The following is a 23636-nucleotide window of genomic DNA, read 5'->3' on the forward strand; positions in this document are numbered from 1 at the left end:
TTTCCATGATTTTTTAAAGCTGGATAATGGAATAATTTCTGCCCAAGCTCCTCTTCCTACTACAAATGTGTGGCTTCACCTCCTACTTTGATTCAATATTCAGAGCAATATAATAAATGCCACCAAAACCTCACTTGAGTCGTTGTAGTTATTGATGCTTTAGTGTGTAAATCCACTGAAAGAAAAGAAAACCAGCCAAAAAAAAAGAAAAAAAAAGAGGTGGATAATGCTCCTGGAGAACTGCCACAGCACTCTCTGCTGGTTAGAGTGATGCACAGGAGAATGGCCTGGGGACATTCAAAATTCCAGGTATAGTACCCAAGCTGAGAATCATTTGACTACTATCTTCCTAATTAAAATATAATAAATTCTTCTGAAAAGCCAGGATACAGAAAACTAGCACTAGAAAAGGCAAGGAAAAAATATCATATTATGACAAGTCCTCCCAAGTATTTAACTTTAATAATATTTCAATATTTTGAATTTAATTTAGTATTGAATTTTCAATCACCAGTTTAAACAGAGCAGCCCATAATGCCCATTTGAAGCAGGAAGAATGATAAATCCGATCTTTATTAAACTTCCACTTTTCAAATAGAAGCAAACTTTGTAAAAAGACAAAATATATAAACACTAAAATACAGGAAAACATTTTTAAATTCAACATATTTTACAGGGTACAAGGATTTGCAGCTGCAGAACTGAGAGCTGAGCCAGGGTTGGTGATTTGGTTCAGCAACACAGGGTGAGATCAGTTCCAACAGCAAGATCCACATAATGCACAAAATTATACACAAAACCAAGCTAGAGCTACAAATACTCCCAGGTTTAAGGAGTTCAGTCTCCCCACTAAAATTCCATGCCATTCCAAACTGCAATAGTGCCCTAGCACCCAGAAACAATATCAGAATTAACTTCAGCCAGAGAATCACAGTGATGGCTTTGAGGCTGTTGCACCCCAAAGTCTGTGAGCAAACACAGGGATTTTTAGCCTTCATTCCAAAAATAGTTCTGACTTTGGTGACTAATTGCTACAGGTTAATTGGTTAATTAACCAGATGCACGGATATAGTGTCTGGCCTGGGAGGAGTGCCATGCAATGGATAAACACTGGAGGTGGTGGGATCTGTTAAATTTTGCATGGTAGTGAAACAATAACAGCAAAAGTAACCTCCAGTTGTAATAATTTAGAGAACATTCATCATTGCTTTGTCCAAGAGCTCTGTAAACAAGAAAATTAATAGGCTATGGCAAAAGAATATCCACGCTTGGAATGACTATTCAGTCATGACTATGTGTGCCAGGAATGACAACCAGTGCCTGACAGAAGATAAAAGGCAACTCGAATTTACAAGGGATCTAGGAATTTATTTTTTCTCCTCTTTAGACACTCCTGCTTTTGTAAAGCTTGTGGCCTACACCAAGCATTCCACTTGGTCTAAGCCATAAGGATACTAAACAGGCAGGAATACTAGAGCTGAGTGGGCAACAGCATTCCCATTTCAGGGAGACTCAGCTGGAATTCTCCTAAGACTGAACTCACAGACTGCCCATTCTGACTGTCCCAGTGCTGCCTGTGGGTCCAGCAGATCATCTGGGATCCTGGAGCAGATCCCCATGGATGGAGGCGACTGCTCTCTGCAGATAGTGGTGACCAGCTGGAACTCTGGAGAGAACAGCAGCAACTTCCTTCTCCCTGGGGAAGATAAAATTGCCACAGGGGTTGGAGAGGATCCCCAGCGTTCAATCCCCCATCCTTACACTTTGGGATGGAGTAAGGAGCAGCGGTGCTCACCCGATATTCCCGAGGTGGGTTTGGACCCTGAAGGGAAGCACAGCAGATGGGTAATCAGGAGAGACAGCCAGAGTCAGCTCAAACTTTGCAAAAGCCACCGAAGAGGAGAACAGAAGCTTCACCCTGTGGAAATAAACACAAAGATCCATGCAAAGCAGTCAAATGGGCTGCTCCCACCTCGGAATTAGTGCCAGGAGCAGAAATAAGTGATGTCACTGATGCAACAAGCGCAGTAATGTTTAAAGAGTTCCAGCACAGACCCATGGGAACTTCAGGAATAAGATACAAAAGGCCCTTCACACTTTATCAACACTTCAGAATGCCCTAATTTCCCCCACAGAAAAGGTTCGTGCACACATAATTCACAGAACCATCCAGAAATTATGAGAGAATAGAGACTAAAAACAGGTTTTCTAGTTAAACATTCCCAGGCAGTTATGGTTTTCTAATGCTTTAAGTGGGACTGATTTGCCTCCAGTTCCTTGGGGTTTTTGGCACTCTTGCAAAGGGAGCTTCAAAGTTAGAGTAACCTCTGGAACAGCACCAAGGTGGGCAGAGCAAGTTAATAATCAGGCACTTCTTAATTAAAGATATAATCATCAATAACGGAAGGATGAGGGGAAATTGTATTTGTGTTGTACCACTGGGACATGCCACAAAATTGGGAAGTATCAGGGCAAAATGGAAAGTAAAGAAAGTAAACTTCAGTTTCAGTGCATCCCTCCTTCCATGACTGATTCTGCCTGGCTGAGGCAAGCACAAGATTAAAGGAGACAAGGCCCCAAGCTACAGGTAAACTCTTGGCTCTGTTTCCTTTGCATTGCTACAATTTGGAGTAAATATTTAAGAAAGGCAAGTCAAGCAGGAAAGCAGCAAGGAAGGAGAGGCTCTCTGATTGTCATAAAATCAATTAATCCATGAGCAGCCTGATTTCCATGCACTGGGACACTAGAGTGCAACTGTATGAAAATAAATTCAATTGTTCTTAAAAAAGCTGCACAAACGTCACTTTTAAGAAAACCAAATTGAAACTGTTTCAGTGTTTTGGTTCTGATTATCTAGAAATTCCCTCTTAAGGCTACTGTGAACTCCATTTTATAGAACCACAGAACATCCCCAGTCAGAAGGGACCTGCACAAGGATCATCAAAGTCCAGCTCCTGGCCCTGCACAGGACATCACAACAATCCCATCATGATTATCTGAATTTACTCACTCTGTGCCTTTGATATCTGTCTCCAGGAGATGGAATTTTGCACCCCACCTCTGCAGAAATTCCAACTCCTCTCCCAAGGTTTTGCAGCGATTCACCACCAAGGAGATGTCAAAGAGAGCCTGAGGGGGCAATTAGAAAGGCAACATCAGCACTCAGGGGGTGACCATGTCATGCTTGAACACACAGCTCATCCTAGAAAGCACAAAAAATAATCATGGTTTAACTACTGCCTCAGTTTGGATGGAAAAATGAAATTGTACTAGTATAACAAATGCACTTTTTTTGCTTTAAATTTGTCCTTTCAGCTTTGCCAACAGCCATGCAGGAACACAAAAGCTTGGCTTGGCAATTCAAATCTACATTCTTTAGGAGGCAGAATGGTTTTCAGCTCAATTTATTTTTTCAAGCAAAAATAAAAAAAGGTTTTTCAATAAACTTCAGCTTATAGGAGTCCTGCCTTAAGAGACAGGTATTTCCCCTCACACCTCAGAACATTCCTGAAGCAGATTTTGGGCTGCATTCCTGAAACTTTCATTAAGGTGCTTTGGTTCTCAGATCAGCTACATTTTCTCTGTTGCAGAAAATAATAACTGGATTTTTTTTGTTGTTTTCCAAGTCTTCTAAGTTTCCCTGGAATGTTACCTGGGGCAAGTAGTGCAGTGTGGGACACTTGTCCTGCCAGTTCCCCCGACTTTCAATGAACTGGAAGATGAGTCTTTGGACTAAACATGAGGAGGGTGGAGCTTGTTCCTCTGCAACGCAAAAGAAAACCAGAAATCTTTGAAAAGCCGTTTCATAAAGCATTAGAAGATCAAGCACACATTTAGTCTTCCCAAAAACAGATTAGCAGGGCTGCTGCTTTCACAGGATTCCAAAATCTCACCATCCAGGAAAGATTCAAAGTCCAGGCTAGCGATGCTTCTGGAAGGACGTGCAGCGAAAAACTCACCATCTGAGGAAGTTAAAAACCCTGGTTATTGCCATGCTTAGTACATGCATTTCTGACTTTTCATAGGAAAAACATACTCAAAGCCACTTCTCTCAGCTTACACACTGTAGTATATTTTCTATTTCCCACTTCCTTTCAGCAGATCTTTACAAATGTGGACATTTTAGGCTTCTATTCTCCAACATTGCAAATTCATAGAACACAAACCCACCTGTTTTGTGACTCACCTATTGGGGGCCCAAACACAACTGTGAGCGTCACAGAGTCATAAAGAAAATTAAAGACAGCTTGCTGCTCACTCCATTCCATCAACTCCCACTCAGTGAAGCTGAAAAGGGGGGAAAAAAACCACCATCACCCCAAGTTTCAACCAACCAACCCAAACAAGTTCCTGAGGGACAAATATCAGAGTATTAAATGCACTTGAAGCTCTCACCACATTGTACAGCAATGAAATTTTCCAAAGCCAGAGTCTTTCATTCCAACAGAATGTAAGAATCTGTTGGGAATGCAAGCATATCACTATAAATTTTATATAAATGTCAATTTGGTGATTTGAAGGAGAGTTGGATGTAGAAACCCTGAACACAGAGTACCACAGCAAAGCTGCTAATAGAGTAACTGCCTCACGCATGGAAGATCTCCAAGGCTTTATTGCCTACCTTAGGCTACAAGGAGATGGGCATTCCAAGATTTCCCACATCAAATAACAAGGAAAACCAAACACATTCATGTACAAATATGAGGCCCCCGAAACAGCTGTTAAAAAATAAAACCTGGAGGAGTTTTCCTTACTCGTATTTCTGCAGGATTTCCAGGCAGGCCCTTTCAGTCTTGCTGAGCTTCTCCATCTCAGCCAAATCAAGCTCATCCTCAGCATCCATCTCTGACAGTTCTCTGCAAGGACAAACCAATCTCATGGGATGTGGTACAGTGGTTAAAAACAGACCAACCCTCTAAAATCTGAGTGTGCACCTGATTCTTAAATCCTCTTTGACATCTCACCTCATAAGCTCCTCTTCTTGGGCTGTGATGCTTCGCAATTCTAAAGCAAACAGAAAAAAGGAGAGAAAAGCAAAAAAAAAATGAGAGAAAAGAGCAGCACAGGAAGCCCTCACTGTCCTTATGGAGTTTAAGGTTATAATTGTTGGACAATAAAGTGCTGAAAATGACAACCAGTACACACTCTTCAGGCAGCAAGTTCTAAATTGCCCTTTTCCAGGGGAAAAAACCCAGTCCTTTTCATTCTTTAACACCTATGTGCAATGGAGGAAAGACAGCAGCAGAGTCTGCATCCCTCCCAGAGTTCAGGGGGTTGAGTATCACCCTGTCCAGGTTGTGAAACACCAGACAAAAAGTGCATCCAGCTGCTTCCATTACCTTCCTGTACGTTCTGCCCTCCTGCTGTTCCAGCAGCACAGCCAGCTTCCTCTTCCTCCCAAAAAGAATCTGTGGGAAAGAAGTGTCAGGTCTGTGCAGAACTCCCAGGTTCAATATTTAAGAGTTACTTTTATTTGTTTGTGGGCTCTAGAAATCTCAGCACTTCAAAGTTAACTAAAAAAAAAACAAACAAAAGTGTGGAAAAGTAAATACCAAAACCCTCAAAAAGTGATAATAACAAGGAAAACTCGTTTTATTGCACTGTTTTAGAGCTAATACTGTGCAATTTGATTTCTACTCAAGGCATTGGAGAAAAAGAATTGAAACTACATCACTACACAGTAATGCCAAGTTCTAACTGCAGCTTGTATCACCCACAAACACAGAATCCTGAACTGACTTTTTAAACAGCATCTCTGCAGAAAAAAGAGAAAGCAGCATATTGGCCACCTCTTTGGAAACACACACCTGATTCCAGAGCAGCCACGGAGCTCTCTGCCTCCTTCATCCAGTCATCCACCTTTTCTATTCTTGATTGGAGCTTTCTGTATTGCTCCTAAGGTGGGAAAATGGTATTCAATTCAGTGAGATTATTTTCAAAGCTGAATTTTCTTCTGGGATCACCATGGGGCTCTTTGGTTGCTAATTAATTAAAGCAGCTAATGAAATCTGTCATTAGAGGGAAGAGGCAATTGACAAACCGTGGGGGAGTAGCCAGTGATAAGAAATTACTAAAAGCTTACTGAATCTAGAGCTTTAATACACACACATCTTTGATCCCAATGCATTACTTGTGCACCTCCTTGTTACTTATCAAAGAACCCCTGAATGGTTTGGGTTGAAAAGGATTTTAAAGATCATCCAATTCCAATCCTCTGCCATGGGCAGGGACACCTTCCACTGTCCCAGGTTGCTCCAAGCCCTGTCCAGCCTGGCCTTGGACACTTCCAGGGATCCAGGGGCAGCCACAGCTTCTCTGGGCAACCTGTGCCAGGGCCTCAGCACCCTCACAGGGAAGAATTTCTTCCTAAATACCTGCTGCTACTACTTACCTACTTACTAACACTGGTATTGCTACAGTATAAAGAGCTCATTTTTTGGGGTGATTCCTTTAATACTCCCACTTTTCACTCTGTTAATCACCAAAACTCTAGGGCAGAAGGTTCCTACAGTGCAACTGCAAGAAAGTCACTGTCCCAGTGTTATATTTGCATATAAATAAAAGGGAAATGTATTTATAAAAAAGAAACTTCCATGAGAGTACACACTTAAAATAATGAAGCTCCTACACATTTCAAGACAAGGAATGTGGTAGAAGTGATTTTTAGAGGTAAATGCCTGCACCCCTGTGGCTCTTTACCTCAGCACTCTGCAGCAGCTTCCTGTACAATGTCTCCTTCTCATTGTGAGACAAGATTTTGGCCTCCTTGGTGAAACAGGATTTCATCTTGTTCAGTTCTGCTCCAAACTTACTCAGCTGTGAAGGATGGGAAATACAGAAGAGAAAGTGAATGGAAGTAAAACCCTGCCCTGACTCTAGCTCAGCACCCAACCTCAGTGATATCCTATGCCAAACTAACAACGAATTATGAAAAACACAGTGTCTCTAATCAATTTTTACTCTTTATTTTCAAAAAACAGATCCTTACTCTTGGCATTAGAACCACAGAAAACAAAATCTCTTGATCCACCTTCTCAATTCTTGTGGGGTACTTTTACAAATTTTTGGGATATTCTATGCAGTAACTGTGGGTCATTTCCTTCTCCTTTAAATGTATTTCAAAGGACACGTTCCTTGCATTCTCCTGACATACTGGAAGTTCTCAGCAGTTTTCCATTTAGAAAACATTTTGCCTCGTTTCACCTGCTGTTATTTTGTGACCATTCTGGAGGTTTTTTTTGATGTGAAATAAATAAATCAACCTGGCTTCTTCGTTACATACAAACATTCTCTCCATGCAGCATTACCTCTTCATCAGTGCAGGTTCTCATTACTTCCCACAAACTCCTGATCACGTTCACCAGGGGCTGATCCAGGACAGTCACATGTGGTTTTAACCTGAAATACGGGGAAAAAAAGTTAAAAGTCTTGTTGCAATTGCATTGACCACATAAAGCAGCACGTTGAGATTTACACAGTTCATTTCTAAATCTGTAATAAATTACTATCTACATTTTTACTTTTCCTGTATGTAATGTATTAAACTTTCTTCAGGCCATTTCCATGCACCCAGAGCTGAAAAAATGGAATTACTGATGACTGGAAAACCACTCACTCTGCTATTTTCTGAGACAGATCCTGGCAATCCTCCTCGTAAATCCTCAGCTTGGGTCGGTGAACGTACTGGCTGTAGATGAGATCTTCTGCAGAGGGAGGGGCACTGACTGCACACTGAGGAAAAACAGAGAAAAGGAGAAAGAAAAAGAAAAAAAATTCCATATTTTTCACAACAGTAGCTTCCATAGCTATAGTAATAGCAATCATTTCAATTCTGCTTTCATGCCTTGTGTTTCCTCACACCACCAGAGCACAGGCTTCATCATTAGCGCTCAAAAAAAAAAAAAAGCAATATTACTGAAAGAGCTCTCCCTTTTAGATGAAGACTTGAAAACATGAATATGTTATGCAGATAACAAGAGTGCTCCTCAGTAAAACAATGCTTCATTCAAAGTTATGCTCAATTCAGAATCAAAACTCCCAAACCTTAGGAAAGCCTTATGGAGCTTTATTCCTTTAATAAATAAGAGGGGGGTATTTCAGCAAGCTGCCTGTGCAGTAAAGCTCATAAATAACTGACATTAAATACTCCCACTCCTTCAAAGAAAGTTTTCAGGGGCTTTTGTGGGGGTGGTGCCTGTTTCTTATCAGTCAATAGTCTACAGTAGCAGCATTATTAAGCCTGATGAATATTTAGAGACAACTCAGTAGGAATGAATTTGTAAAGTAAACTGTAGCTAAGCTGGGAGAGCATTTTAAATAAAACTGGAAGGGATTTAGAAGTCTGACTTCTGTATTTCTTCCCCTTTCTTCAGGTGAGGAAATAAAAGAGTAAATATCATGGTGAAGCATTTCTCAAGGAGAGAGTAGAACAGGCAGGAAGAGTTCAGAGTAGCTGCAGGCAGTAGTGGTTGATGGACACAGTGGGAAGATAAAGTGAAAAGATCAGACTGAGCTTCTAATTCTCTCAAATTTATTGTCCTTAAAACAAATTTAGAAAGCAAGAATTAGCATATTTATCCAAGATCAGTAACTGAGAATATACAGTATTTGATGAGGACACGGAAATCTTCTCCTGGTTTTCATTTAAAGATGTTTGAGTTGCTAAAAATGAAACCCCAAACCAACAAAGAAGCATTATTTAAGGTCAATTGTATTGTTCCACTCACACTGGCTGGAAGCTGGCTGTGCCGGGGCTTCTGAATCACAACATGGACTTGAAGCAGGGTAAAAAACTCCCCAACGGTGATAGCACCATTCTGGAATTTCTGTACATTCGAGGAAAAACATACAGGTAAGGCCATTTTCCAAGACAGAATGCTCACTAGAGGGTTTTTTTTCCCTGTTAGGACATGAAGTAGCTGTGTTCCAGCCCTGTCCATACCTCCCATAAATTTTCTTCACAAATGCTGTCCGTGAGAAGCTGGGACTCCACCTGACTGCTGCGCTGGACTGGGAAAACAAGACAGGAAGGGGGAGGTAGTGGTGGGGTTACTCACATCCTTACAGGGCAAAGAACACAAGGTTTGGGACTCAGCACAGATGGTCTCTTACTTGTTGACTCTATGTCAGCCTTGACAGAATCCAGGGAGCTGCTGGTGCTGGCATGAGGACACTCAGGGCTCTTAGCTGAGAGATTTGGAGGTTCTCCAGCGTCTGCTTGCTCCTGAGGCACAACACCAAAAGTCATCAAATATTAACAAATGTTTTAAAAATAAATTAATATGGTTATATAGAACAAACGAACTGGATCGGTGGTTTATTGTAGCTGTTTCTTGAAAGGATTAAAGGGATACTACTCATAAAATGATTTAAAATTGGCAAATCCCCCATTCTGCCTGGTACAGGACTGTTGCACACACCAACCTTGATTCTTCTAATTTGGCAAAACAATGAAAACCACAGGGAATGACACAGGAAAATGGCAGCAAAGTGGTGATTATGAAAAACAAGAAAATCTGCTAACAGACCCACTTACACCCCAAAAACTTAAGCCCTGGTGGTGTTCCTGCATTGTTACAGTGAGGGACCAAGCTCACCTCCAAGCCTTGAGAGGCCTCAGCATCCACATGTTGATCCCTCTTGGCCTTCTTTGGGCTTTGAAGAGCCTCCTCAGTTTGTCCTAAAGCTCTTTTCATGTTGCAAGTTTTTGTCTCTTCAAATGGACTCTTTTTGGAGTGGGGTATTTGTTTTTTATCACTCCAAGCGTTTTCCACGAGTTCAGAGCTGACAGATTCATTGGAATCCATTTCCTCCAGGCACACAGGGAGAAATTCTTCTGCTATGAACTGAAAAGGACTGAAGTTCTGCCTGCTGGACTTCTTACCTGGGGTTTCGCTGGTGTTTGCTGGAACTGGGGCTTCTGCTCTGTCTGATTTTGTACTTATTTCTGGTGCACTGGGAACATGAATTCTCTTGTTAGGTAATTTAGGCTGGAATATACCCAGAGGGATATTTATTCCTAGATATTTATCCTTAGGTGCCATTCCTATGGGATCAGCTCCAGATTCCAGACCTGTGTTCTCCTGCTTTTTGACATCAAAGGAGTTATTTGCTTCACTGACAGTGTTTTTTCCCAACCTCAGGGTATCCTCTGGCTGAGCTGAAGAACTGGGCAACTGGTCAGAAGAAGCAGTTTTGGAAAGGGAAATAGATTTCCTTGTCAAACCTATCAGTTTTGAACAAACACCTAAAACACCTGGAGCTGCTGGTTGAAGAGTGGGATGTGCCTGATCCCCTGCACTGTCACTGACCAAAGGCTGCCTAGTTTGTTCAGAGTTTATTTGAAAGTCTTTTGGAGGTGCCTCCCCTTCAGCTGGCAGCTCCTCATTTTTCTTGGGTTCCTTGTTGGCAGCTGGAATGAGGTTTGCTCCAGCCAAGCCCAAATCTGAATCCCCACACCGAGATGAATCCTCTTCCCCTAGCTGGTTTCTCTGGGTACTAGGGGCATCTGGATGACCCTTCCAAGGATCTGACCCCTTCTTTGGATCAGAAACAGAGGATCCCAAACTGCCACTTTCTTTCCTGTGATCCACAGTGTCCTTACTTGGGAACTCAAAAGATACTCCCTTTGCTTGCAGGTTTTCTGGTGGTGTGAGACCCTGCTCCCTGCCCACAGGGACAGAATTGTCTGTGGGAAGGCCATGATCCTGTGGTGTCCCCACATCCACAGTCCTTTCTGGAAGGGAGACAGAACAAATGGAATTTGGTGTTGTGCCACTGGGGCCCTGGGTAGCTCCTTTCTCTCTAGGAAATGCTGGGTCTGACGAGGCAGAAGAGGGAATGCTGGGCTTATCCTTAGGTTTTGTGGCTCGTTGTGAGGAATCCATTTCAGCACTGCAGGGCACCGACCCAACGTGCACATGCTGTGGTGGCTGCTGGGCGTTTGTGTGGGGCACCTGCAGGGCCTCAGACCCACAGATGTTCTTACTGACAGCAACAGTGTGGGATGCAGTGATGTCCATGTCCTCCTGGCCGTGGGCAAACACGATGGTTTTGTCAGCTGGAATGGCTGGGGTGGGCTGTCTGTGCCATGCCGTGTGAGTTGTGGTGATCTCCATATCCTCACCCGGACCAAAACTGATGGTTCTGCCACCTGCAGCCTCCCTCCCTCCCAGCTCCACCAGAGCTGTCATCGTGGCTCCTTTTCCCAAGGACATGGTTTCATTCCCACTTTGACCAAAGCATCCAGGGGCTGCTTTGTTTTCTGACAAAACAACGCTGATGCTGTAGTCTGGAGCCATCACCACGCACCTGCCAGTCATGTCCATGTTTTCTCCGTGGGGAAACACAACAGACTTTTCTCCAAATAAAGACAACTGGGAGCTTCCCTTGGGTGCCTCAGATGTCCTGGCCCACCCTGGCTCTTCCTCACCCCTCTGGAGGAGCCCATGAGCTGAGGGAGGAGTTTTCAAATCCTCTCTCAAAGAACCTATTTTACCCATGGAAAAATGTCTGTCAGAGTCTCCTTGGGTTGGCAATATTTTGCTTACTGCCTTCACAGGCTGGGGTTCCTCTTGCCTCTCTGAGTTTTGGCCATCTGCATTTATTCCTATTACTGTCTCAAACTGTCCATTTCCTCTCTGGCCAGAGGGAGCAGGATTGTTACTGAAAGCAAATGAACCACTTGGAGCCAAAGCAGTAACAATTTGCTTACTGGTGCTCATTTTCAAGTCCCCACACCCCATTGCTGCAGTTTGACTCACGATATCCACACCAAGACAACTGGAAAATGGGAAGGGCTGGTTTTGCAGCTGCCTGGATAACCTGTTTTGGTTATAATCATTGGAGTCTTGCTCAGTGTTAACAGGAGCAATCTCCAAGGCAGCAGGATGAGCTTTGGTTATGTCCATGCTTTGATCACCTAAAAACACACCTGTTGTGTCACTTGTGCAGAAATCTGAGTTGCTTGGAAGGTTTTTTCCCAGAGGCTTTGGTACAACTTCTTGGCTTTGCAAAGACAAGGATGCATTGGTGTTAGTGACAACATTCTCAGGATCACCTCTGTTTTGCTCTTGTAACAAACACAGGCTCTTGGCACAGGAACTCAGACCACTTGCCTGGAAGTTGGTTTTTCCAAGCTTCTTATCACCCATTACCATCCAAATATCTTGAGCATTCCTTTCCATAGCCTGGCTCTTTTTAATATTCCCATCAATACTAATCACTTCAACATTTTCCTTGTCCATATCTACAGAATATGCAGATACGTCACCCTTAGTGACACTTTTGTTCTGGTTCTTTCTTGCAATGATTTTACAGGGCATTTGTTTTGGTTCTGCTGCTATCCCACTGCCTCGACCATCAAAGAAAACAGTGTGGCATCTTGTTATTTCCATTTCTTCCTGCTCAGTTACGTTGGAGGACATGGATCTGTCACCCAGGAAATGAGGTTTGCAGGTGACAGAGGTGAACGCTGCAGTGGGATGTTCATGACCAACACTCTCTCCACCATCCTTAACAAAGGTTTTAGCCAAGTCCATGTCTTCTCCTGTGAATATCACTGTCTTCTCACCTGAAAAAACAAGCTGGGGGTTTGCAGAAGGATCAAACCTGCTCTTCACGACGCTGCCAGCTGCCAAATGCATGTATGAGCCAAACCCAGTGCTGGCTGCAGCAGGACCGTGGGCTTGGGACAGGTTTTCCACGTGTCCACCTAAAGCTGAAGGCAGTGCCACTGCACTGATTTTACAGGGCCCAGCAGCAGGATAATCTCCAGGTGCCACACTCTTTGAGATGTCACCACACGCCAGGGATCTGCTCCCTGCGAGAGGAGCGTTGGTACTCACTGGCTTTTCACAGATTTTATGGCATGAACTGTTCTGTTCTGTGGTGCTGGCCTGGTAGATGATGTCTGTGTAATTCCCAGTCATTTCCATGTCGTCACACTTGGAAAACACAACAGTTTTGTCCCCTCGGAAGATGGTCTCAGACGAAACGGATCCCTGGATGGCAGACAATGCCCTGGCCTCCTGTTTCCCAGCCCGCAGCACTGGGGGGTCTCTTCTGCCTTCAGCATTTGCTGTTCTCCTGTCTGCACAAAGCTGAGGGTCCTGCTGAACACTTAAGTTGTGGTCAGATGCCCTCCTGAACACAGAATTATCCAGCTCTGTGGGTGGGAAATCCTTTTGGAAGTTGAGACTTTGGTTCCTGACAGCAGAGAGGGCAAAGGACACTTTTGCTGTGTGACTGGTTGTCACGTCCATACCCTCGTCTGCAAACGCCTCGGTGAGGTCTGCACACTCCCACTGCTCTGGAGGAAGCTCACTGGGGCCAGGGAATGGAATTTTAACATCAGCTGCCTCGCATTTGGTCATCTCCATCCCACCTTCTCGGCCTCGGAACACTTTGGTCACGTTGCACGTGTCCTGCAGCTCCTGGGAATAGCCAAATTCCCCGGAGAGTCTTGTCACGTCTCCCAGGCCTTGGGAAGGGACACAGCAAACATTTTCCTTGTCAGGTCTCTCAGCAGGATTGCTTGACTTCAGCCTCAGCAGAAATTCATTGAAATCTATTTTTTTCGCAGTAGTGGCTTCTTCCTTCTGTTCCAAAGACGGGCCCAGACGGTTTGTGGGGTCAGACAGCAAACCCAACTCCTTGCTGCTTTCTGCCCTCCCCTGGCTGGAGTTCAGCTTGGCCAGGAAGGAGGTGAAGTCTATTTTCTGGGTGGTGTCAGGCTGGTGGGCTGTGAGGTTCCGTGAGATCACGGCTGTGTGGCTGGCTGTCATCTCCATCTCGTTCTCCTCCGAGAAGAGGAGCGTGGCGTCCTGCCTGTCTGTCCTCAGAGCGGCCTGGTCCACATCAGGCCACTGAAAAACAAATACAAAAAAATACAAAAATAAAACAAAACAAATCCCAGAAACCCTCCTACCCCCCCAAAAAAGGAGAATTCAGTGACTGGCATGTTAAACAAATGGCCAATGGTTTATTCTATTTAAAACAGAAGTCAGCTAATGTTGAGTAAAGTCAAGTCCTAAGGTTTTCTAAGGTTTTAGTTCTATACGTCCTTTCTTAAAAAAAAAACCCTGTTAATTTCTGGCCTCTGGCCTCTAATTCTATTAATCAGGCCTCCCTGATAAGCAGTAACATATCTGAGGAAAGGACAATGACAAAATTATGCAAATATATCATATTTAAATAATATTCATATTTTAATGAAACAATGTGTCTCATTTTCACATCTAGCCACCTCTTAGCAAGCACAGACCAATTACTGGGGCTTATGGATCAATATTTTCTATTTCTCTGCAACATGATTTCCACCTTTTATTTCCACCAGTTTAATTGTCCACCTGCTCCAGAGCAGCAGCACCATGCTGGATGTTTCAAAAGACTTTTTCACCACTGATAAGGGAGATTTTAGTCTCTTTAACAAAAAAAGCACTTAATAGCTGTGGGGGGAAATTGTAATGAGATATATTTTATTGAGTATAATGAATATATTTGTTACCAGATGATAAATTGTCTACACCTGGTGAGTTATCACATTGCTTGTTCTCCCAAAACTACTGGCCTATTGAACTGCTCAATGCCCATTGTGTAAGGAGAACTGGAAAAGTTATAAAAGTTTGTAACCAGTGGTGGCCACTTTACACACAGGAAGATTGAGAGAAGTGGCCTAAGGATGGAACCCTGCAGTATAATATATATTGCAATTAACGTTGTTTTGTAGAATGGAAAATAAGGGGGATGAAATTCCTTGTGCACTTGAAAAGGAAAAAAAAGGCAAAGGGTTGAAAGAGGTGTTGTTTTGTGTGCAGCATGGGACAGAGGTGCTCAAAGTGCAGGTGAGAAGAGGAGGGTGATTTAGAGCTGATGGTTGCTCTGTGGCAAAGGATAAATAAAATCATGAAGCACCAGGGAATACAGTTAGACACATAAGTGAGTCTTGGAAAAGTGGACTGGAAGAGAAAGAATGTTTGAGGGGATAGGAGGATTTTGGTCTGACTGCAGCAAGGAGATGTTGGAGGAGATGCCAGGGAAGTTCTAATGGCTCCCCTCCAGCAGGTGGGTGGGAATTATGGTCCAGTAACCTTGTTTTTAGTACTGGATTTAATGTCATGGAGAAAGGTGGCAGGAGTTTAAAGGTAAAACTCAGACAGAGCTGCTAAAGTATTTGAAAGCATAATTAGGACTCAGGACCCCCCTCACTCAGAAATAATTGGTTAATTATTATAATAATTGGTGACTAAAATATACTTTAGTAATTTGTATTAATTAGTGGCTGAAGTATATCCGGCAATTTGTATTGTGATAATTAGTGTCTGAGATGTATTTGGCACTTTGTGTTGTGATAGCTGAAATGTATTTGGCAATTTGTAAAGAAATGAGACATTGGAAAAGGCAGTGTTCCCAAGCCAGGCAAATCAAACAAAGAACCTAAATCAGGCTCTCCAAGCCAGCAAGCCCAAGATCTTAAATGAAAAACCCCACTAAAGGAACCAAAGGAATCATGCTCAGCTGAGCCCCTGGCTACATTGTTGCTGGGAACAAAAAGGTAATTTTTTTAAAATTGATACAGAAACAACTTATTCAGTACTGAATATGTGCAGAGGAAAACTTAGCTCAGAACCCCCAAGTGTTGTGGGTGCAACAGGGAGGAAAGAGAACAGGCCTTTTTCACAGTGATTACTATTTAAATTAATAAAACACTGGGGGAAACACCAATTTGTATACTCCTGAGTGCTCAATCCCCTTGCTGGGGAGAAATTCACTGGGAAAACTGGATGTTCAAGTAACTCTCTAGGATGGGGAAATACAAGTTGAAACACCAGAATCAAAAGCCATCATGGCAAAGATTTTTGTGTCACAGGAATCAGAAGAGTTGGATGAAATCCCAGAGGAGGCAGAGAATGCTGTAACCCTGCTGCTATGGGCAACTGAGATGCCTGGGTGACCAAAGGTGGCTAAATTGGTGAGGTTTACTCTCAAACCTGAAGCCAGACTGGTAAAGCAAAACCAATGTCCTATTAAGCCTGAGGCAAAGAGGAGTTGGAGAGACTCATTAAGAATTTTTAGACTATTGAAAGAATATGAATCAGAACATACCACATCAATATTATCAGTTATAGATTGGTACAAGATTTAAGGGCTATTCATCAAAAGTTCCTGATATTCATGCAGTGGTAGCTGATCTGTACACACTCTTGACAGCACATAAAATTGGAAAGCATTCTGCCAGCAATCAAGACTGCAAATAAGTGACTCAATGCTCCTGTAAGTCTGCTACGTTTCTCAGAACAATCTGGATACAGGGCGTCAGAGAAAATGGCACAAATAAGCAAAGAAGCAGTAATACATTTTAGTTTTGACATCTTGCAGGAAAGAAAAGAGGCTTGGGAAGCAGCTGCAGAGAAGCCATTTGCCAGACTCCAGAGCCAAGGACTAAAAGCCTTCTCAGGTATGGTGTTGGTTATGGATTGCAATTATGGGGTACTGGCAAAACCTTTGCATGGTCCTCCACCAAAAATACCTGTTTTGGACTCCTGAGAGCCAGAGCCCCTGAAAAGCCCTGGAAGAACCTTAATGCCAACCCCTGCACTGGCAGCCTCACACTTGAACCAAACCATTTGAGTTATCTGTGCAAGAAAGGATGCACCTGGCACTGGGGGGATTTCCTGGCAAGCAGCCTGTCCAAACTCCTGGACAATGCAAGGGAAGGTGGCCTGGATACCTGAGAGTGGTGCCAGCTACAGAGAAGCACAAGAGCTGATACGTGCCCCACAAGGGCACAGCTGGTTTGGAACAAAAAGGAGGACATTGGATATTGCCAGCAGGGTGTCCTGGTAAAGCCCAGCAGTTTGGAGACTCCCAGGAACACAGGGAATCAATTTGCTGACAAAACAGCAAGAGAAGTTACAAGGAAAAGGTGTCCTTGCACTAAAATCTAGCAAAAAGTTGAATGTCTGGGAACAAAAACCAGATCAGGACAGGCAGTTAGCCCCACCACTGGAAGCTACAGAAAACCCCAGCAAGTAATTAGTGAACTCATGTAGGTGAGTAACTGTACCTCCAAATCAATGTTTAAAATAACAGAACTAAAACCATCAAGAAACACTTCAGGAAATAGAAAATATGTTAACTAATTTATAAAGGAATACAGTAAGCACAAAGATGACAGAAATTAGGATCAGTTACTGAAAAATAAGCAATCTGTTCTGCAAAATAATCTCAAGGAAGGCCACCGCCAAGGCTGGTAAAACAGAGGAATTCACCAGGTAATTACTGGCAAACTGAATTTGCAAAGCTGCCCAGGCAGCATGAGGGACTGGTACATTTTAGTATTTTGGTACTTTCTCTAGACGGCCAGAAACTTTCCCACGCTGCACCAACAAGGCAAGAGAAGCCTCAAAACTTTACTGAAATGAATCTAATAGTATTAAAATTAACTCTTGTAAGTTTTAAAAGGTACCTTGTTACTAACAAATCATTGGGACTAGACCCACCTGTACATTTTTTTCAAAGCAGAAGATCTGGTGTTCATCAGAACCTGGAGTTTTGGACCAACCCAGGAGAAGTGGAGGGGACCCTATCAAGACCCCCTGGTGACTTACACTGCATTCAGAGTGGAAGGAATTGATCCCTGAGCTCATCACAAGCTCACCAAACAAGCAACCACACATTAAACACAGCACAGACAGGACTGACTCACACCATGGAGTTTTTATGTTTATATGCAAATACTATTGTTTTAAGATAGGATATGATTTTCCAAGGAAATATTATTTATTAGATCTAGGTGAAAATCATAAATAATTACATATTTATTATAATAGTAGAAACTATATTCTTAAATTTCTGGGAAGGAAAATGTAGTCTTAAAGTTAGTGCAAGATCTTGGCAAATTACAGAATGTAACTCCTATAACATGTGGGACTTTACTAAACAGATCAGCTTTAGACCTATTACTGTCACACAGACATTGAATATGTGGCTATTTGAATATAAACAACAATGCACATTCCAAATGTGACTGCTAAATCAGATGATCAAATAAGATAAGAACTGGTTGCTGCATCTCCCAGAGAATTAATGGCAGAATTAGAAAGTAAAAAGTTAATAAAATATTTAAAGAATTTGTCTTTTCTCTGACTGGATCGTTGCCCTTACTTTTGCAAACCGTAATTGTGATCATATGAATAACTGTGATTATTATACTTGCCTTAACTTATACTAGTAAAAAAATAAGTGAGGCTCATGAAGGCTTGCAAAGAAGACAAGAATGGAGGAACTAGTTCACTACTGAGAAATTACAAAGGAATTTCAGAAGCAAGAGTTATTTATGTTGCAGTCTAATGCCTATCAGATTAGGACACACTTCAAAATATAGAATACTCACTTTCAAGAGAATTTTACATGAATACAAGGCTTATTTTTAATCTTTACTACACAAATTCTTGTGATGTATTTTGGTCACTGGCATTTTCAGCACCAAAAAATTAAAGCCTTCACCTACCTCAGTCTGTTGCCCCAAGGCCTGGATGGGGGCATGAAGCAAAGTGTTCATCCCTGTGCAAAGAAAGGAAATACTCCAGTTTTTGTGCTGTTTGCTTATTATTTTATCCACTGAGCTGAAGCTCAATATGCTGAGTAAATAAATACAATTAAACCCAAATATATTCTGAAAAATATTTTCATTGCTCCCTTCAGCATCTCGAAGGGCCACCCAGACTTCCAGAACAGGATCCCTGTAAACAACTTCCAGGGACAAAGCCCATCCAGAGAGAGCTCTCTCAAGGCAGGGAGACTGCTCTAGGCACATTTAAATTTCTCAGACATAATCAATAGCTTTAAGTAAAACGAGTAATTTAGTTATTAAATCTGTTTTCAAACTCACCAGTGATCTCACATGGAACAGCCCCAGGGTCTTCATTCCTACAAAAGGCGGGTTTGAGAAACAGTTTGTTAAAAGGTTTCAAAGAGAAGCCTTGATCAATAAACTGAAGAGGCACAGAATTGTGTTGCACAGAATTCTGCTTATGTATCTTCAATATATTCCAATTTGAGTCACAATCTTATTTTTCCGATGAAATTATCTATTATGCCACAAACCACTGTTCAACATACAGCAGGATTTTAATTTTTAAATGACAAGATTAATTCTTTATTTTTCACAGAATCTATGGTTCTCTGAAATTCCCCTTCTCATATACAAAGTGTCTTATCTGTTATTTTACCACCAATTTTAATTTTACAGATGCCACCATTGTGTTTTATCTACCAGAACTTTGACACCAGACTAACACTTTCTCTTTTTCTGAGGAAAAAGTTTGGTAATAAACATGGAATAATAATAAATATCTATCATGATACTTACTGATTAGTCAAGGCATCATCCTTCTCATCTGCTGAACAACCTAAAAATAAGAAAATGACAACACTACAACGTGAGAAGCATGATCACATTTGTACTTGATTATCTTAAAGAAAAAATCTTGATTATCTTTTGCCCAACCCACACGATTCTGACTCAATAAAACAATAAGACAAGAGTGACGTGCACAGAAAAACTGTTCTGAAGTTCTCACTCTTGATGTATCTTCCTGAGGCAAAATCTCTGTGACTAAGCAGTTTTCAGCCAGCCCAGGATAAAGAGCTGACCCTGTTGCTCCTTCCCCAAACATAAAAGTTCTGATTTAAAAATTCAAGCTAAAATCTTGTAGCTAATGGTCTGGGAAACCTGTCATGAAAAGAGAAAGGAGTTTTACCTGTATTTTCTGTCTCTGATGCGCTGTTCTTAAGATCTCGCTGGAAGACTCTGCAGCTAAGAACAAAACCACTAGTTATTAAAAACACAAAACCATCTCCAAAAGCAAATTAAAAAATAAAATCAGCACTAATTTAAATCATAGCTACATGTTCTGAAATGAAATATGAAAGGCCAGAAGTGTACTGAACCCAGCTGCATTTTTCAAGGAGAAGATGACATTTAAGATGTATGAATGGAAATGGAATGGAAAACAGAAATTCCTAACTATATTAATTTCCCTGAACTGGGCTTTTTTTCAGCTAGGAAGAGAAAATGAATAATGGCTGTCAGGGTTCAACCCAACTCAATTTAACAAGCCTCCTGGCTGCCTGCAGTCACTTGTGGTCACTCAGTGAGGACACTTTTGTGGGGAAGGATTATTTCCCGTGCTTTATGGCTCCCTCCTTCAGCTCCCTCACTTGATGGTGTTGGCGAAGCTGACCCTGCGCGAGCTCCTCCTGCGCCTCTCCGCGTGGATGTCCTGCCAATAAAAAACACAACAGGTTGCTACCCACGACAGGCACAGCTCTCCAAGAAACACAAAACCAAACAAAAGTGGTTTTGTAGTAATTTTACCATCAAAAACGGTGCATTGAATGCACCCGCGTTATCCCAGTGACACAAATCAGCAAAACTCTGAGGAGGACTGGCAGGAAAAAAAGCTGGATGGACCTACCTGGGTCATTTCATTCCCATTTCCCAGATCATCCAGAGGATTTCGTGGAGCCTTCAAAATCTGAAAGAAAATACAATAGCTGAGAGTTCAGCTGGAGCTCCTAGAGCTGGTTTCTTGGCTGAGGAGAGTTTCTAAGAGCCAGCAGTGCCCCAGTCAATCCTCTCAGTGTAACGGGCTCTTCTGGAATGCTTTTCTTCAACTCACAAGAGCAAGAAAGTTCCTCTTTCAGCTTCCCTTGGCTCCTTTCCTCCCTCCCAGAGTTTGATTTAGAGGAATGCTCTAAGTTACTTACAGAGGACAGTCGCTTCCTTGTGATGTGCTCCGTGTTATCACTGCAAGGGAGAAAGGCAAACAGCTATTGATGCTTGAAGTTTTTTGCTTTTATGTATTCTTCATGTATTTGTAGTTCTGTAGACTGTTAAATGCCTCAGTGCAACTTCCAGTACTTTCCCACAGTGAACAGGCACTTATTGACACATTCCCAAAATTATTTTTAGTCTTGCCTGTACATTCTCCAACGACATTTTATTTTGCACCATGTAATTACAGGCATAATAAAGGTAGGGTAGAGGGGCAGAACCCAAAGGCGAGATTACCTGACCAACTGCTACTCTCATTGGACAATACTGGCCAGATATTCTAATTGCCCCATCTTATCAATTGTAAGGATTTAATTCTGAGCACTGTTTTTCACCATATTATGCGTCTGAAGGCTTCCAAGTAAAGGTTTGCTTTTATATTATCATTATAGAGCCTGGAAAAGTTTGTGTTCTATTTCCAGGCATCAGTATGAAGGCACCAAGGTACACCTCCTGAATGGTCCTACCACGGTTTTGAGGTTAATAAATTGATTTCTTTGTTATTTTTACACGTGTGCAATTAAATAAACAACGTGCTTGGAACAGATTGATAATTTCAGCACTGGTTCCCAGAATGAGCTTTGGAAAACTCAGCAGACTGCCCCCCCAGTCCCCTGGTCAGTTCATCTCCTGAGAATCCAGCACTATGAAATGCCCTTACCAAACACCAAAGAAACTCCCTGGTCTTCTTCACAATGGAAAAAAAAAATCATTCAAAGGATGTTGAAGTGCATTATGAAAAGTTTTGCCTCTACAGGGCAATATTTATACCAGAGTAAAATTCTTAGAGGGTTTCAACTCACTTTTCCATGTTAGGGTCTATATAAATCTTGTCCATTGCTGAAGGATGTGCTTTTCCTACAAAACACAGCACCAAAATTCAAAACCATTAACAACCCTCAGTACGAAAACTGCATAAACCCACAACTGGCTATTAGCTTTTCATGCTGTGGTTTTTCCTCTCCACCCTTCTCTAGTCACAGAAATGCTCTGAAGTATGGCAGGCCTCTCAAGTCAGTGTTCTGTTATATTCACATTAGACCTATATTTCCTCTTGTATATCATATTAGAAAACAGCTGTGCTAACAATTTAAGTAGTACTGGTTAACTGACCTTTTATTTAAAATTAAGGTTCTGGTAAACGCTGGGAGATAAAGGAGACCAAACCTTATCCAAGACAATGTTTGCTCTGACACATACAACACATTTTCCCTCTCTAAACTGAATTTCTGGTATTTCAGCTTAGGTGGACTGCTTCTTGTTCCTTCTCTAGATACAACCAGAAGAACATGGCTCAATTTTCTTAAAGCCCCCCTTAAAGGAATAAGAGGAATATGTTTTTACAAACTATGAGTCTGCCTAAGCCAGAGACCGACAGGTGAGTTAAGCAACAGGAGAATGTCACTTATTGAGACAAACTGTTGTTTACCCAGGGCCCTGCTAAATTCCTGGAGGTGGGGAAAAATAACAAATATACAAAGAAAAAGAGGGGACAGGAGGTGCACATTAGAAGAGGGTCTGTATTAGGCAATTCAGGATATATCTTTCAACTACCTCAGCCAATGGGGAAAAGAAAATTAGGATAAAAAGGAGGCTGCATCCCCCAGCAATTTGAGACACCCCATGGAAAATGCCCCATGGCCTCTCCCTTTGTTCATGAATAAAGCTATTTATGTCCATTTTTTGGACATAAATCTCTGGCGCCATGAATTAATTTTCCCAATACAGGAAACAATTTCTTTCCAACGCCCCCTCTAAACCCACCCTCGGTCAGACTGAACACACAAAGAAGGGAGGGAACAGGGAAGATCGCTGTGGGAGATAAAGCTGGAGCTATAAAAGCCCTCATCACTCTGCTGTTGGGGATATTAATCTAAAATTCACTTAACTGATCTTCTCTAATCCTCCTTGAAAGTCCCCTACAATCCTTGAGGGTCGAGCGGCGAGCTGAGCCGCTGTGCTGATGAGGAACCCCCAATTTTTATCCCCCTGTTTGACTCTGCGGACACGGGAATCACTCCAGTGCATCCCTGCCGCCCATCCCGGCCCTCCTCGGCCTTTTCCCCTTTAGGGTGAGCCGATACTGTCTCTTTTTCCGTCTCTTTTTCAGTCTCTTTTTGTCCCCGCGCCCTCGCTTTAGCGCCCGCACAGCCCAGGCGCCGATCACTTATCGATCACAAACCCCGCATTAGTCGCCTCTGTCATTAATTACACCTCATTAGCACGTTCCCCAGACATTAATTACCTCAGATCGACCCGCAGCGCGCTTAGCGGGGGGTTCCCCACACGCTCCGCGCCCACCGCGGGTGACACCGCCTCAGCCCTCCTTCCATCCCGCCCATCCCGAGGCCGCTCCCGGGGCAGCGCCGACCTTCTCCGCCGCCTTCTCCCGCGCTCCTTCCCCGCACACCCGCCCGGCCCCTGGCTACGGCCGCCGCCGCTCCCGCGCTGCCCCGGCGCCGCCTCCTGCTCCTCCGAGGGGCCCCTCGGCCGCTCTTACCTCCCGCTCGGGGCCCCCCGCTCCCGAGTCCCGGTTTCCGGGTCCTTGGTCCCGGTTCCCGCTCCCCGGTCGCCGCCGCCCCGTTCAAATCCAACCGCCCGCCCCGCGCCCGTGACGACACATTGGCGCCGTACGGGATGGCTGCCCCCGGCTCCGTACAACATGGCGCCCCCTTGTGCCGTGCAACATGGTGGCCTCCATGGATGGCGCCGCTGCTGCCATTTCGGCGTCTCTCGCGGCCGGCACGCCCGCAGCCGCGGTGATGGGGATGGCGCGGTGCTGCACGGGCTCCGCGGG

At 43.1% G+C, this 23636-nt stretch overlaps 1 protein-coding gene across 1 annotated transcript; it reads right to left on the bottom strand.

The window, feature by feature from the left end:
• Positions 1-267: 267 nt before the first annotated feature.
• Positions 268-23628, bottom strand: KNL1 (kinetochore scaffold 1). The gene is given in 27 exon segments (XM_063397749.1): positions 268-1696; positions 1796-1918; positions 3011-3129; positions 3653-3762; positions 3894-3962; positions 4187-4287; positions 4755-4856; positions 4965-5004; positions 5340-5408; positions 5808-5895; positions 6700-6816; positions 7308-7398; positions 7616-7731; positions 8727-8825; positions 8942-9009; positions 9112-9223; positions 9597-13865; positions 18512-18564; positions 18893-18930; positions 19373-19412; positions 19764-19819; positions 20224-20285; positions 20481-20540; positions 20773-20812; positions 21643-21697; positions 23340-23477; positions 23480-23628. Coding segments are annotated over 27 exon segments (6423 nt in total). The 5' UTR covers positions 23562-23628; the 3' UTR covers positions 268-1590.
• Positions 23629-23636: the final 8 nt, after the last annotated feature.

The sequence above is a fragment of the Prinia subflava genome, chromosome 5 (genome assembly GCF_021018805.1).
Source record: "Prinia subflava isolate CZ2003 ecotype Zambia chromosome 5, Cam_Psub_1.2, whole genome shotgun sequence".
NCBI lineage: Eukaryota > Metazoa > Chordata > Aves > Passeriformes > Cisticolidae > Prinia > Prinia subflava.